Source organism: Limanda limanda, chromosome 1, assembly GCF_963576545.1.
Source record: "Limanda limanda chromosome 1, fLimLim1.1, whole genome shotgun sequence".
NCBI classification, from domain to species: domain Eukaryota; kingdom Metazoa; phylum Chordata; class Actinopteri; order Pleuronectiformes; family Pleuronectidae; genus Limanda; species Limanda limanda.
In genome coordinates this window covers 34554430-34571521 of record NC_083636.1, presented here as the reverse complement: position 1 = coordinate 34571521, position 17092 = coordinate 34554430, and the positions used below count along the sequence as shown (strand labels likewise).

General features: G+C 40.7%; 1 protein-coding gene across 1 annotated transcript in view; it reads left to right on the top strand.

Annotated features, from left to right (window-relative positions):
* Nucleotides 1–1554: 1554 nt before the first annotated feature.
* LOC133010606 (WD repeat-containing protein 70) overlaps nucleotides 1555–17092 on the top strand; it is a 36150-nt gene continuing 20612 nt past the window's right edge. Inside the window, exons 1-10 of the mRNA XM_061078202.1 lie at nucleotides 1555–1604; nucleotides 2402–2461; nucleotides 2578–2661; nucleotides 2745–2832; nucleotides 2954–3140; nucleotides 4580–4639; nucleotides 5091–5224; nucleotides 6487–6640; nucleotides 9537–9613; nucleotides 16797–16971. Coding sequence (XP_060934185.1) covers nucleotides 1580–1604; nucleotides 2402–2461; nucleotides 2578–2661; nucleotides 2745–2832; nucleotides 2954–3140; nucleotides 4580–4639; nucleotides 5091–5224; nucleotides 6487–6640; nucleotides 9537–9613; nucleotides 16797–16971 — 1044 coding nt within the window. The 5' untranslated portion in view covers nucleotides 1555–1579. The remainder of the gene's footprint in view (nucleotides 1605–2401; nucleotides 2462–2577; nucleotides 2662–2744; nucleotides 2833–2953; nucleotides 3141–4579; nucleotides 4640–5090; nucleotides 5225–6486; nucleotides 6641–9536; nucleotides 9614–16796; nucleotides 16972–17092) is intronic.

Genomic DNA, 17092 nt, shown 5'->3' with positions numbered 1-17092 from the left:
TGATTGAGGTTTGTACCATTTGAGTCTTCTGGATATATATTTTCATTTTTGTACAGAGTTGACTCCCCTGCTAATAAATATCTGAAGTTTAAACGCTGTTTGCTCTAATTTTCTTGTTTCTTGACAAAAGCATCTAAACATTTAATGTTAGATTTTTGTTTCAGCTCAGACTGACATTTTCTGACAATAATTAGTGTTCGCAGGAAACATGCATACTGTTCTGCTTAACGGCAAAGGTTGTTAAACCCACAGAGGCACAGTGTTTCTCTCCTGAAAATATGATCATGCAGCAGTGAGTTATTACTGTGAATAGGAGCCTAACTATACACACAAATTCTCTATCTTCTCCTATTCCATTCTAATAAAGAGAATGTCATTCACTACGACCTACAATTCTAATACTAGTTATTCTTCAGTGTTGAACATCAGTCATTAAAATAAGCTCAAATTGAGGACTACTTCCAAACAAAATCAAATGAAGCTGTGTGACTATGACAGGAAATATGAGGAAAATGCCACGTGTAACAAACAATAAATAAAATTAAATGTGTCCCTCATTGACTCTTGTAAGGCGTCAGAAGCCAAGGTTGAAAACTACTGTTTTATTCTGTAACAATAGGTTTTTAAAGCATGTTAAATCATCCAGTATTTAAAATACAAAAATATAAAAGTAACTTTTAAGTAAGGCTGTCAAATATATGTAGTAAAGTAGAAAATACAATTTTTTTTCTCTGAAATGTGTATCAAAAGCAGCATAGATAGCAGCATATCATTAGGGCCCGAGCACTGACATCAAAGGTGTCAGGTGAGACCCTATTGAAATTGTAAGGATTATTATTATTATTATTATTCAGGCAAATGAATTGGCTTTTTGAGGGCTTTACCATGCTCAACTTCTTACCAAAATTTGCAGAAAGTTAGAAAGTGGTGAAAATTTACATATTCTGAAGGAATTTTCAATGGGCATCGCAAAATGGCTCAACGGTGCCCCCCGAGACCCCCGAGACCCCTGGAACGTGTTCACATTGACCGGTCTTCACAAAAATCAATATACAGGTGAATCATGACCAGACAAACAAAAAAGTCTTTAGGTGCAATTGGAAAAACACAACAGGAAGCCTGCTATTTTGCATTTAGTGGCCATTTTGGCCATATTCCACATTTTTACTTTGATGTACTTGTACCAGGGTTTTCATCGGATCAACTTCAAATTGAGATGAGTGTCATCACAACAAGATGGAGATAAAAACTGACTGACGGATTTTTTTTTTCATTTGTTTTTATATATATATATATATTTTATATTTTCTTTTTAAGTATTTATATTTATTTTATTTTAAAAATTTAAATAGCGTAAGATATTTTTTCAGTGCCTGTCAGTGCTCGGGCCCTAATAAATAATTTTATCTTAAAAAAAGAATCGTAATGTTTGTTATTAATCCATTTATTAATAAATACAATATATATTTCAAAAAATTAACTCCTGTCCCGAGCAGCTGCGGCCGGCTGCAGCGCTCTGAACACCAGAAGAAGAAGAATTACTTCCGGGGGTCAGAGGTAAGCGTCGCAGTTTGAAAACATGGATCCCAGCAGAGTGGAAGAAGGTAGCTGCTGTTTGCTCTCACACGTCTATAAGTTTAGTGTTTTAACTTTAAACAAGTCAAATGCGTGAGTCGGTGTAATGTGCGGCATTTCCTGTCAGCGTAACATGAACTAGCTGTAAAGCGTTAGCTGGTAAATGATATAAAACAGACAGAAGCTAGCTCTTAGTGCTAGCTCCTGTGTTAGCCAACATTTGTTACCAACAGAGACTCTTTAACTGTATTTAACTTTACCTTTAATCGTCTTAAAGGTGTTTTTTTGCTTGTTCCGTTCACATAGAATTGATATCAGTGTTGCTAGCGGACAGGTACAGCTTATTATTCTCTCTTTTTATGACATGCTTATAGTTTTAAAGCTACTTTGACGGATGTGAAGCATTTTGGGGGATGTGTTGTTTTATAACCTATAACATTTGTGTCGTTGCATTGTGTTATGAAGTTATCTGTATTCAAAACACTGTTTTCTCTCTGTACTTTTGACTGTAGGACACCTTACTGTATGGGGCTGATATCCATTTTGTACCCTGTTGTTATATTGATATACATGGCTGTCGTTGTTTAAAATGTCATTTATGAGTTTTAATCCTCTTCATACTCAGTACTTTTACAAACTGTAGAGTTCACATGACTCAGGAAGCCAATGAATGACAAACAACACAATCAAACTGCATTCTGTGTTGTGAGCATTCATCTTGTTTACAAACAAACAAGCAGGTGGCACTTAACCTTCTTGGTTATAGTAAAACATAAAGATATCAACCAGGTTGTGATAACTACTGTGCTGGGATTTCTTTTTGCAGCATCCGACAAGATGAGCAATGATGATGAGATGGCATCTGTCATGGGATTCTCTGGGTTTGGTATGTGCAGCTGATCACATATAGTCAAATATTTCCTGTGCTTATTTTATTACTTGTGTTTGTATAAATTAACATACAAGATATGAGTCATCATCACAGTCATTGATCCCTTCCAGGTAAGAAAGCCCGCACATTTGACCTGGATGCCATTTTTGAGACGACCCGACGAACTGCCGTTGAAAGGAGTCAGCGTGTGTTAGGTGGGTTTATCCACAGGAATGATAATGACAAGCTGTGTAGTAATATCAGTGAGTGTGTAATCGTGCTTTGATGCATCCCTTAGAGGAGAGAGAGAAGGAGGACATGGAGGAGGAAGGGCAGAGCTCCAAGTCGGTCAAGCCAACAGTCAAAACTGCAGCTACTGCTGCCAGGTAACTGGTTATTTCTAAGCTGTTTGAATAAACACTGAATTACAGTTTAGTCAGGCTGCCACTGCATTCAAGTGTAAGACAGGTTTTTGCTCTGTTTGACCGATTACTTTTTCTTTTTCAGAAAACCGGAGAGTGACAGCAGCAGTGACAGTGGTTCAGACTCTGACTCAGACTCTGACGTTATTGGGCCGCCAGTGCCTGATGAGCTCGTAGGACCGCCTCTTCCTCCAGGTTACACAGGCAGCACGGCTCACAGTGATGATGATGATGATGATGATGATGAGGAGGCAGATGATGCTGATGAAGACGTAAGTCGGAAATGACCCATTTGACAAGGCATTTCATGAAAAAACCCAAACGTTGAGTCCTCAGCTTGAATATCCTTGAGATTTAAAATGTTAAGACTAAAACCTTCCATCTGTCCTCCTGCTCCTTCACGCAGACCTTTCACTTTGTAAAGCGCAGGTGTTACAAACAGCATTAATAATGCTCTATTCCATTGAAGTGTCCAGTACATTGTGACAGTGAGCCAGCACGTACAACGCCTGAATCCTGAAAAAAAAACTTCTTAACAGAATTCAGCAATGATTGATTTTCCTAATTACACTTGTGATTTTCCTTCTGTGACATTTACAAATGTCTCTTGTAGAATAAATTTGCAACACTTTTTAGTGTATTGTGCTGTGATTTTAGGTTTCCACCACTAGATGGCAGCACAAGTAAATACAAGTGCAATACTCAAAGACTGCATATAAAAAGTTTCTCTATAAATGAAGACTAAACTACCATATGCTTCTTAACAGTAATTAGGGCCCGAGCACAGACATCAAAGGTGTCTGGTGAGACCCTATTGAAATTGTAAGGATTATTATTATTATTATTATTATTATTATTATTATTATTATTATTATTATTATTATTATTCAGGCAAATGAATTGGCTTTTTGAGGGCTTTAACATGCTCAACTTCTTACCAAAATTTGCAGAAAGTTAGAAAGTGGTGAAAATTTACATATTCTGAAGGAATTTTCAATGGGCGTCGCAAAATGGCTCAACGGTGCCCCCCGAGACAGCCCGAGACCCCCGGAAGGTGTTCCCATTGACCTCTCTTCACAAAAATCGATATACAGGTGTATCATGACCAGACAAACAAAAAAGTCTCTTGGTGCAATTGGAAAAACACAACAGGAAGCCTGCTATTTTGCATTTAGTGGCCATTTTGGCCATATTCCACATTTTTTCTTTGATACACTTGTACCAGGGTTTTCATCGGATCAACTTCAAATTGAGATGAGTGTCATCACGACAAGATGGAGATAAAAACTGACTGACAGATTTTTTTTTAATCACACGGTGTGACCGTGGCGTGGTGTCAAAGTTTGATTACACGCCATTAAAACACGATGTTCTGTAACGCGGACATACATGAACCATGAATCCTTTGATTTCAGTCTTCCTAGATCAAAGGAAACTTTATGTCTTGTTATATTGTGTATTTGGTAATTTATTTCAAATGTAAATATTTCCCTACCAGCTAATATCTGTCTTCATATTTAAGAAAAAGCATTACTCAAAAGTGTGGGAATTCGTTGGTATATGTTGAGGCTGCGACCGCGAATCTTTCTAGTCAGTAATTTGCAGCAAACAACTTTTTTTGTCACATAACCAACTAAAGTGATAATTTTGTGTCTACTTGAATTGTTAAGTGAACTGTAACTACACATCTCATCTGTACTTTGTGCCACAGAATCCAGTGAAGAAAATTCCAGACACTCATGAGATCACTCTGCAGCACGGCACCAGGACAGTAAGAACCTCTTTCTTCCAGCACTCAAGTCTTTATAATTGTGTCTTGCTGATCTGCATCACTTACTGGATTTTTACCCAAGGTGACCGAACTTTGCACAGGATTTCAGTAACAAGATTAGCAGCCAGTCTGTTTTTCTTCCTTGTGTCAGCGAGTTCTCTTTGTCCTCCGTAAAGAGACGAGGTGGTTCCCAGGTCCAGTGCTGAATGGAGTTTAGATATTTACCTTAATCACTCATTACAAAAAACAACTTTCAATATCTGCTTTTATTTAATGCAATATCTATTCTGATGCCTTTCGAGGAATTGTTATTATTGCACTGTTAAAAAACGTGTGGCAGCTTAACCAACCCTCTGCAGCTGGTGTAGTTCTTTCGAATGATAATTTAAAAATGAAATTAGCAGGTTTATTAGTTGTCTTTAAGTTGTAAATAACCCAACTGACTCCTCAGGTATCGGCTCTTGGCTTGGACCCTTCTGGAGCTCGTTTGGTGACGGGCGGATATGATTATGATGTTCGTTTCTGGGATTTTGCTGGGATGGACCAGTCTCTGCAGGCCTTCAGGTCCCTGCAGCCCTGTGAGTGGTGAGTCAGTTTCTGAGAACGCAACATGCACAACAACACAGTTGCTTAACATGTGGCTAATTACTTTCATGCAAACATCCAGTACACTCAGCGTGCCAAAGTGTACACACATACACACATTTGTTGAGCTTCATTGAGCCTCATGTTAACTCTGTGACATCCTCTCTCTTCATTCAAAATGAGCCTTTCAGAAGCAGATGGTTGAGATATGTGGGTGTTTGTGTGATTCTCTGTGTTTATTCTGTGTTTCACTGAAGCCATCATCAAAGATTAGATCCTTATTTGATTTTGGGAACTGGAGGGCTGAGCTGGAGCAGGCTTCCCCTTATTAACAAAAATACACGCTAAATTAAATGTGATTACAATGAGATCCAGTAGCCTGTTTGGTTTACTAACAAGCTGGGATTCGTATAGAAACCTGCGCTGTTGAGGTCACTCTTCCTTTTCCCGACTCAAAAAGGCAACGATTGAACTCAGTTTACTAAAATAATAAAGAATCAGAGAGATTGGGCTATGTGATGAGTATCTAAAGAAGCCATTATCTCACGGTTAAAAACAGCATAGCCTTACTTTCATATCAGCGATGGAACTTTTTGCTCTCTGCACGGAAATCTGGTGCCTCATCTACCCCCTGCTGTGTTAATGCTATTTGATATTGACCTGAATTGCTAATCTCACTCTGGTTAAGTGGTCCTGATAGTTATCTGTCTCTTCACTTGCATGCACTGCTGTGCAATGTAGAATGACAAGAGTGTTATTCAGTGTATAAATTGAAAACATTAAAGTCGCATTCATTATGAAAAGCACGAAATACACCTTTCTTAAATGTGGATGCCATATGTTTTTTAGCGTGATACATATCTGTAAAAGATTTTTACTTTGTTTATATTTTGTAAATGTGACTTGTTTCGTAGTGTGTGTTGTTGTTATTCGTTCCGTTTCTTAGTCTAAACTGCCTGGATGCTCCGTTCTGCGTTAGTGTGTTTATGTATTGCTTGTCGTAGATCAAAAAGACCAATCATCAGATTAACATCAGATGTTGTGCTGTTTTGTTCCTATAGCTACTTGTATCTCGTGTTTGTCCTTGACTCTTGTATAACAACGTCTTGTTTCTCATGCAGTAGTCTTGTACAATTACAGCTCACAGATGGCAAGCATACAAAACCCCAAACACTTTATCAGCACCACAGAAAACCAATCTAAACATATTTTCTAGTCTTCGATATCCTCTTCATATGTATCCTGTCCGTGTGTCCTCTCAGCCATCAGATCAATCATGTGCAGTACAGTGTGACCGGTGATGTCATCCTGGTGATATCTGGTAACGCGCAGGCCAAGGTGTTGGACCGTGACGGCTTTAATGTGATGGAGTGTGTGAAGGGAGACCAGTACATCGTGGATATGGCTAACACCAAGGTATGCCAAAACACGTTTAATATAATATGTTTGTCAGAAGTGCTCGCATATAATTGGGGTTCATTATACCTTGGGTCTGATTTCATAGTTTTGTCAATTGTTTGCATTGATTACAAGCCACAGCGTCATCACTACAACCACAGTGAGCCCCACAAGGCCAATAAACATGAGTAAAATCAAGATGTAAGTCTTTAAACTGAGATGAATGTTTACAACAGACAGATTGGGTAATAATTTCACTGTTTCTCATTCTGGGTTTGTTTAGTTTAAAACTTGTTTGATATTTCTTAAATTTTCCGACTATCGCTGGATGTCGGTGTTTACCCAGACTTCAGGGGTGTTACCTATCGAAATGATGTCCTCAACTATACAAAATATGGCCAAGGTTTGAAAAAACCTGGAAGTAATCTTAAAGATGTGAGATGTATATCATATTTATTGCAACAGCAACCTGCCCAAGAGCAACTGCTAAATCTAAATGCTGGCAGGATCTCTGCTCTCCTGCTCTGTGGGTTAAACCTGCCAACAAATAATGGTAGCAAGGTGTAGCTGTGAGCTGCTCTGTTGTATGTGATGATAATGGTCTGTGCTATGTGACCAGCCAGAGGCGGCTTCAGGGGGAGAGGACCACCACATGCTTTCAGGCCTGTTGCAGTTCATCTCTTGCTTGTACCTGCATCTACAAAGGAGAATCTTAATTAAGTGTCCATGTTTGGGTTTTTGCAGAGTTTAAGAAAGCTATATTGGTGGTCACTAACCATCTGTGTCAGCTGCAGCGCGTTTAGACATGGTTTATACCACCCATATGAATCACTGAAAGTGAAGGCCCATTGATTGCAAGTAGTGTTTCCCTGGTTGTCCTAAATGCTTGTCCTGCTCAGTTCCAGCTGGTGCAGAGTTTGGTTCAATGAAAATGTGTTTTGGCAGGCTGACAGCGTCCCAGGCGATCATTTGTGTTGCATGTGATAATTAAGTCCGTGCCCTAACTCAGCCTCTGTTGACAGACAATTACTTGCCTCCCACTCATCACACTGTGCGGAGCGATTTGCCACACATATGCAATGCAGTGAGGTATTTTTTGGTAAACAGTCCAAAATCAAGACAGAGGGAAAAACCTTGAAAAGCAGCAAAAGCATAAACAAATTCCAAGGCAACTAGTTTCACTCGGCCAAATTGAGACGAGGATCTCAACTCAGAACTTTTCACCACGAAGCAACAGAAAGATACCACCCAGTGTTCTGTTGACAGGGTCTGACTATGAAGGGATTAAGTTGTTATCGCTGGCACTAAATTATAGGATTACTCAATAATCAACACCTGCTACACACTAAATGAACACTATATAGAAGTGATCCTATTTGCAATGTGATTTCTTATATTTTCAGTACATTTCCCTGTTATATTCTCACTCTTCTATATCTCCACAAGAGTCTTAAGAAGTTTCCAACATGTGTTATTGCAAAAAACTAAGTTTTCTTGATGAACAGAAGCCGTTTTGGGATTTGATTGGTTTCTCTCTGCACTGTGGGAAATATTATGATTTCAGTTAACTGAAGAAGAATGAGAGCACCAAGTGATCTCCTCTTTCAAGTTGGTATTCATTCCTTGATGACTCATTTGATTCATTGACTGTGCAGCTCCAAATTGTATTTGATCAGCTGATCCTTTCAGTGCTCCTGAACTAAAACTTGACAATTACAGAAACCTTTGTAGCCTTATACTCAATGCAGTTTCCATGAACACAAACAGAGCATGCCAGTATTAGCCTCACTTAGTCTGTTTTTGTTATCAGGAAGGACTCTATTCTTGGCTCTGTTTGTCATTAATATGCTCCTTATGTGTTTACTGTTGGCATGAGTGTCAGTCTGCTTCTCTTTAGTCATTGGCAATTTGTTGCCCTAAACTGTTGAGGAAAAGGAATCGGATTCGTTCAGGAATGCTGCAGCTCCTTTTAACTTAATCATGGTGCTCCTGTTTTTAAACTGATGTTCCTGTTAAGAGCAGAGACACAGCAGAGTCATTCTCAGCCCATAGAGATAGTATGTTTTACCATAAAATGTAACGACTAGCAATTTATTATGAATCCAATTTAGTCATTAAAAGGCAACTTATGTAGTTCCTATTTATTGATCATTGAAGTGGTGTGTTTAAACTTTAAAGTATTTGACAGTGAACAGGCAGGCCACTCTTCCCGATGCACACATACCAATGGCATTTGGTTTGACTTCTGCTCAGGCAAGGCTGGGCTTTCTTAAGCATCCTGTCAAATAGCAGTATGTCATGTCTGAAGGCTCTTCCTCTCTGACCTGGCAGTCAGTGGGGGAGGCCTCTCTCTGGGTTGTTCCACTCTGAAGTCATTTGTTATGAGTAATTCTCCACAGGACTTCTCTAGAAGGGGAAATGTCTAAAAGTCACTCGTTTTCTTTTTGAAGCTGCGACGCAGCACTGCTCCAGGGTTCAGTCGCTCAGTTGAAAGGTGACCTTTGTCAATGAAAGCCAAAAGTCAAGGTTACAAAATGATCAAATTAAATGTAATTTCCTGAAGAAAGATTCCTTTAAGGTCAATTCAAATGAAAATAAATAATTGTTTCTCCCTGGGAACTATTTAATCTGACTCTGAATACAGGCCTCAAAGTTGCCTTGTAGTCCACACAACAGAATAATTTAAATGTATTGTCACAAATGTTTGAATGCATCAGTCTTGGTTCAAAATGTTACAATGAAGAACTGTTTCCTTCTATGCCATTTAACCTTTATTAATTCACCTTCATTGGTTCCTCCTTGAGGCCAATTCTTAGAGGATGTAACTGCCACTGCTAGAGTTCGAAAAACATTTTAGGGTAAATGGTATCTCTGAATGTGAGCAGATTTCTCAAGTCCCTTCTGCTCTTTTCAGGGCCATACAGCTATGCTGAACTGTGGCTGCTGGCATCCAAAGATGAAAGAGGAGTTCATGACCTGCTCCAATGATGGGTGAGTTTGATATAAGTGTAACCAGCAGACTGGAACAATTTACCTCTGTCTTCCTACTAAATACTAACTTAGTTAATCATGGTTTAATCCTCTAAACCAGTGATTCTTAACCTGGGTTCGATCGAACCCCAGGGGTTCGGTGAGTCACTCTCGGGGGTTCGGCAGGGGTCAAGACACACACAGTATAGCCAGGTTCACACTGGCAATATCTGGCCGTTTTTGTCGGCCGTCAAAAAATTGGCTGCAGACAATTTGGCAACACACAATTTTTCTTCGCCGTGTCAGATTACAAATATTTTGTTGCTTAGTAAAAATTAGTTACACAAAAGAAATTCAGCCCACTGGTATTATTCTTGAAGTCCCACTCCGCTTGGCCGTCATTGGCTGCAGCTGATCACGCCACATTGCTTAGCTTTGATATCTGTGCTGCAGGGAACTTGATGCGCTCAGTAGTCGACTTGTGGCTGTTGTGATTGTACGTCATTCAGCAGAGCCAGCTTCAACAGCAACTCTTCAGAACAACAACGCTCTCAACGTTTTGGTGACCCTTGAGATACTCACACCGTTTGTTACAACTTATTTTTGCGTGCAATACTTTTCGAGGATGGAAGACATGAAAATTAAGAAAAGGAACAGACTTTGTTGTGAAAATGATATGAGAGTCGCACTTGCCAAAGTGAAGCCGCGCATTTCTGAAGCTGTATCTGAAAGGCAACAGCAAAAGTCACATTGATTTGCAATAAATATTATTTATTATATTAGTTATGTTTTTGTGTGAAATTCCTGTTTGTTGGTTTTGTTCTTTGAACACAGTGATTTTGTGTGCACTTGATGCATGGTTAATTTTGTGCACTAACAAAATATATACCTATGTTTTGAAGAAATAATATTTTATTTGTCCAATGACGAAGGGTTCGGTGAATGCACTGATGAAGCTTGCAGGGTTCAGTATCTCCAATAAGGTTAAGAACCACTGCTCTAAACCTTCTGAAGGGGAAACAGTCATGACAACGGCCTCGAGAGTCACAGGCACATCTGCGTGTTTGCTGGTCGTCAACCATTAAAATGTGTTGACGACCAATAATAATTATTTAGGAAATCTGTAAGGTACGGTAACAGTATCTACCTCATGAAACAGGAGATGCTGTGTTTACAAGCTACTATCAGAAAAAAATTATATGCTGCCCCGTCCTATCTACACGTGTTTATCTGTTTCTGTAAATAATTGATTTAGTTGCAATACCCCATATTAATTAGCATTATGTGTTACATTACTTCACATTTTTACTACGGACATCGTCCAAGTACAGCCATTCAGTTTAGTCCGGAGCAGCGCTGCAACATCGCTCACACACACTCGCTCTTTTCTGTTCCCCTTAGCAAAGTTTTCTGTCTCACTAAATACAGCACTCAACCAGTTTGGCTGCGGAAGCTATAACCCTTTGCTGTGTGTACAGGTGTGTGCGAATATTTGTGAGTGAGAGCGCGGTGATGAGTGTAAGTGAGTGTGACAGGCAGCAGTGCAGAAATCCAGGGCTATCATCATTAAGTGGAAACAAGGGCCCAACTTTGCGGGCAGGACTCAGCCCAGTGTTTACCAGTGTTCCTGCTCTCCCAGATGTGTAGGCCGGTTTATTTAGCTCTTACTGAGGCTCTGGAAATCCTCCCCTGGCACATTAGCTCTGGGTGTTGCCCCTGGCCAGCTCACAGGAGGGGAGCGCACAGGGAGTCATTCACAGGCAGAGCAGCTGCATGTGAGAAAGGTTCACGGCAGCCGAGCAGGTCAGCAGGAACCTCAGCGATAGAACGAGGGAGTGATGAAGAGAGGGAACGCCTGTAGTGATTAACAGGTGGAAGAGGTTTGTCCTTTATCTAACCATTATTTAATCTACCAAATTGCACATGTACTGATTATTGCATAATAATGTGCACTTGAGTAAAGGGGCTATCCCAATAAAGTGATTTACTTTGCTTTGTTGGTGGTCCCACTGCCCTTCAAACTTCTCACGTCGTCAGTCCCCCTTATTCCCCCAATGCCAACAAAATGTAGCTTCCGGGGTTTGAACAGGTGCCAAACATACAGATCATGTTACTAAAATCCTTGTTTCTGTCATGTGGTGAGGGCCTGGCCACAGCAATGTTGATTTCAATGTTCAGAGTTTTGGCATGCATAGGTTTTTGTTTAGTTGCATCAAGGACAGACCCTGCGTCTCTATGTGAATCTAAACAAAATGCAATAGGCTGATGGCCGATTCCATCCAAGATATGTGGGGTTTCTGGATTGTACTCAGCAGAATATATTCTGCGTCTTGAAACAGGGTCCAGGACCTGGAATGATTTAAAAACGATCTTCAATTAAAATAATTATACGGTCCTATTTCTCATTTCAGTTTGAGCTAAGTGGGGCTGTGTTGTCAGTCTCTCACATTCAGAAGTGATAGTTGCTCACTCCTCCTCAACAATAACCGCTTCCCCCTTGTTTTCCCACAGAAATGTGGCTTCTTGCTTCAGTAACTAGCTAGAATGTCAGCCAGTGGAATCCAAGTCCAAATACTCTATTTAGAAAGTCATGAATAGCATAATTTTTGTGAGGCACAACTTTTTAGTGAATTTAAATTGTGTTGGTGCAGCTGAAAAAATATGGTGCAGCAGCTTGTACAGCTAATGTAAAAAGTTAATCTACATCCAGGAACTACTGTCAATTGGGAACAAAATGGCCTTGTCACCACTTTATGTATGCTGGTCCACTTCGGTGCCATCGTTTGAATAGGTATGTTGTCTGCTGAGGCCTCTTGAGAACAGACCAGCAGTCGGCCAATAGCACCAGTGGGTGCCTGCTACTGGCTGCGTCAGCTTAAACATCAGACCAACACCTCTGCCTTTCTTCTGTGTCAGCCTAGTTAGAGATTCTTTGTTGTGTTTATGTGAATGTGTTATTAAGCATGATCACTGGACCGCCCAGCTCCTTAATTAAAGATCCCCCCAGTTGTGTGGAATCTCATTCAGAAGAACTGCCTCCCAGCTTGTTGAATGATTTCATTAACCCTGACATTTTTCTCTGAGAGGACTTGGATGAGCGGGAAGTACTGATGAAGCAGTTTGAAAATGCAGCAGCAGGGTGGTGGTGATTGTCCGTGCACACTGAAGGGTTGAAAGGGGCTGGAGCAGTATTGGACTTGAGTCAGTGAAAAGCATTTACTGCTCAGGGTGGTGGGAATGTGTCAACATTTCACAGTCTTCTGTCATTCTGTTCTAAGAGTTTGTGCGATTGTAAAACAGCACAGTGTTTTCCAACAATATTCATCCAGGGCTGCCAAATGTGTAATAAGCATAGAGCAACTATAACCGAGTCTTTGCTGAAAGACCGGACACCTGTTTGAAAAGCGCAGCTTTATTTCTCAGAAAGTGAAGGCATTCTGTGCCAGGTCTAGTCCCTGTGGAACTATTTATTTGGCAGGATTAAACTTGAAGCAAACTGAAATATGACTGAGACTTTGTGTCAATGGTGTATTTTGGGACCTGCTGCCTTTTCTAATGAACGGAATCTTAAACACCAGGCTCTCAAAAATCCCTGAAAATTTGATTAAAAACACACACAGTGCAATGTAATTACAAACTGTAACTATCTTTGAGGAAAACTTTGCCGTACTGACTTTAAGGACATGACATTGCTGATCCTTGGATTGTCACGATACCTCAGGAGAACATCCAAAAATTCACGTTCTGTTCTGTTCTTTTTGTGGCTGAAATTTCTGCCAGTGCAGCAAAGGAGCGGACAAACAGCGACTTTCTAATTGGGCACACATGTTACTTCTGTTGAGGCTTGGGACACACTTGCGCATGTGCACACACAAAAACACACAATTTGAAGAATGTATCCAGGAGGTTTGAATGCCAGGGTTTCCCTCCATGTTGGCCTGCTGTCAGCGCTGCAGCTGGATTTGGATGTGTAGCTGAATGCCAGGATACCCAGAGAACAACATGGCAGGTCCTCTTTACTGATGAGGAAAAAAACTGTTTTTCTTTGTCATGTGCTTTGTCATGGTGTGACACAGGTGGTACATTCAGGAATTATCTTTGGAGAGTATCCACAGCATTATGAAAAGACAAACAGAAGAGTGTGAATAAATCTCAGTATGCAATGGTTCTCTTTTGCACAGGGGTCATTTGCATCTGTGTTTTAAGTGTTGTTAAACTTTATATATATCAGAATTTTATACAGTTCTCATCTTATGTATCCTGTGTGTCCTAATAAGCTATTTCTGACATACTGATGTTATCAAGATAGTCGATTATCTGTTTCTTTAGTTACATCTTTTGGGCGCCCTGAGCTGCGCCTGACAGAGCAAGGATGAAGAGTGAGGACAGACACTACAAACTGTGTGCGAGCATGTCGGGGCGATTCCCATTATTTTGAAACATCAGGTTCATCCACAGTCCAGCGCATCTCTGTTGCCGGCCTTACAATGCAACCGTTGCATATCCTGCCCAAGAATGCACATAGCCTACCTTTTAAGGAGTGCATTTACTCTTCTTCAACTTACAGTCATGACTGAATTTTTGACTGACACTAACGTCTGGCTCTTAGGTGTGTGTGCGGGTTTCTTATCTAATTGGACTGAAAATCAAGCCACTTCCTTGTGGAGCCATTGCTTGATTAAATCTGAAGAGCTGTCTTGACTTCTTGTCAAGCATTTTCTTTAACCTGTACTGTACTGTGTGGTCTCACCTGTGCTGCTACTTGGAGCCACACTAATAATGTTGTGAATCAGCATCTCTGTGTATCCACAGTGCATGACCCCAGTGTTTCTTGCTTGAATGGCACTGTTCAGCCTCCTTCCAAATCCCCCTGTTATTCCCCCACTTTGTCCTCTTCAGCTGCGATGCAAGATGGAGCATCTTTTCTCCTAATCCGCTTTTCCCATAACAGAGCCCCAGTTAGTCAGTCAACCGGCCATCGGGCAACACAAACTATAGGTCCATTGCTGGAATTTGACCAATAAACAACCTTATTCAAAACTTGTACCCCTTTCTTTTCCCTCTTTCTTCCTTACCTCGTCATCTGGGAAAATGAGCCTATAGCAGCCATCACCCCCACTAGGCCTATAACCTGAGAGACAGATAAAATCTGGGGCCTGGGAAGTTGTCACTCCTCAGTTGATGTGTGAACGACAGTGCTACCTCGTAAAGTGCACATGCATGACTGAGGCTGTATGGGTCTCATTTTTATTACATTCACCCCACAGTCTGAAGTGTATGTGCAGGGGGAAGGGGGGCTGCTGATTGAAGGGAAAACAGGGTTGCAAGGAAGAAAGGAGGAAGGTGTTGCCCTTGAATGCTTTGGATGGTTTCTTTATGCTGCATATGAATATTTTGACATCTCATGCTTTCTCATAATTACCTTCCCAAAACACCCACCTCCCGTGAGAGAGTAGGTTGTGAGACTGCCCCAGATGTTTCCCTGAAACAGAAAAGGTCAACCCTTTATTGGGTGAAGCTGCACTTAATTTTTTTATTATTGAGTTTTGTTACTCTAATGGGTGATGTAACGTTTTTTACACAACCAAATTAGAGGATCACATATTGGTGCTGACAGTTTCTCCCTCCCTACCCTCCTCCCCCTGTTCTGACAGGTTGAGAGTGTGCAGCCTTCATCCCGGTGGGCTTCGTCCTTTCGGCTTTATTCCACTGACAGCCTGCGATGCCATGTTTTGGAAAGAGCCCTTACGATAAATAGCATTCCACGTTTGGTTGAAAGGTTATGTTGTCTTCATTGTCTTGACAGGTGCCCACAGTCTTCAGTAAACAAAACAAAGATGTCTGTGTGAGGCAGCAGGTGGACCAGTTTGTCATCCAGTCTGTGGCTACCACAGAGTGTTATTCACACTCACATATCTGTTTATTTAAACATTTAACTGTACAACGTAGAGGCCCTCATGTTGTACTGGGGGACTTTCTATATATACGTGGCTTTCGCAGTGTTTCCCAGAGAGACGTTTTTTGATTTATGAACAGCTTTGGTTTGTGTGGATTTATACACAACTAGGAATCAAACAGAGTTTTATTTGACCCTTGCCAGTTCTCACTCAAACCATATGTCTTCAGCTGGCATTTGTATCACATTGTTAGACTTATCCAAACACAGTTGAGTGTGTGTCTGTGACTTTGTATGCAGCCGTGTAGGAATCTTTGCCTGGCTGTTAGTAGCAGCCCTGCCTGTGTGTTTATACTCCTCTGCTGACCTCGTGACCTGAAGGTCATGATGACCACGAAAGCAAGCAGCAGGTCACAGACTCATTTGGACACACTCTGTCTGGCATGAGTGTTGGTTGTAGGTATGTGAGAGGTTGGCTAAACATTTTTGTGTCTAGTCATGCTATTTCAATAAATTAATGTGGAGCTTTACATATTTTAAAAGGGATGTCTGGTACCACTGTGCACCTAAATTAGTTTTTACATTTGTTTTTATTTTTGATTACCACTGAATCCCATTTTTTTGAATTCTGATGATTTCACAAAGGTTTAAAATGACAGCTGCTTGTAATAGTCTGAATCATCTTCTTCTTCCAATGCTTTTTCTGTCCTTCACCTCCTTATTTTAACAGTTCAAACAAAAATGTCTGTATTTTGTTGTGTTTTATTCTGCGTATGATAGAAGACTTGGCCATACTACCTGCCCTATTTGTGCAAGTATAAATCTAATTTCATAACCTGCTTGAGTCAAATTGCACAATTATTGTTTAAACACAAATTCTCAGTTTTTGAAATAAAAATCTGTAGCCTCCAGGGATTATTGTTGTGGGTACATTTGCTGACAGTTTTAAATGTTTTATTAGCACATATATGAAAAGTCTACACTTAAAGTCCTTGCGCTCAGTCGCCCAGCTTGTGTGATGTGTTTAACAGATGTATGAGAGAAAATCAGAATTTCATGGAAGCTTCAGACAAGCCTGTCAGACTGATCTACTGTTCTGCTGTTTGCTAACCCCTCACCCTGCAACACATAGCTGCCTAACCTCATGTTCAGATGAGGTGAACATGACTGGGTCTCACTGTATCTCTATATGATTCTGATTTATTACAGTGACTGATAGTGTTAATGACCAAATATGTTTTGAGGGACTGATATTTCATGACTGATTCATGGCAGTTGGTCAAGGATAAATTCTCTGCCTGTCCACAGCACCGTGCGCACATGGGACGTGAACTCTGAGAAGAAGCACAAGGCCGTGTTCAAACCGCGCACCTTCCAGGGAAAGAAGGTCACACCCACATGTTGCACCTACAGCCGTGATGGGAAGCTGATAGCAGCAGGCTGCCAAGATGGCAGCATCCAGATCTGGGACAGAAACCTCAGCGTGAGTCTGAAAACACACACACACACACACACACACACACACACACACACACACACACACACACACACACACACACACACACACACACACACACACACACACACACACACACACACACACA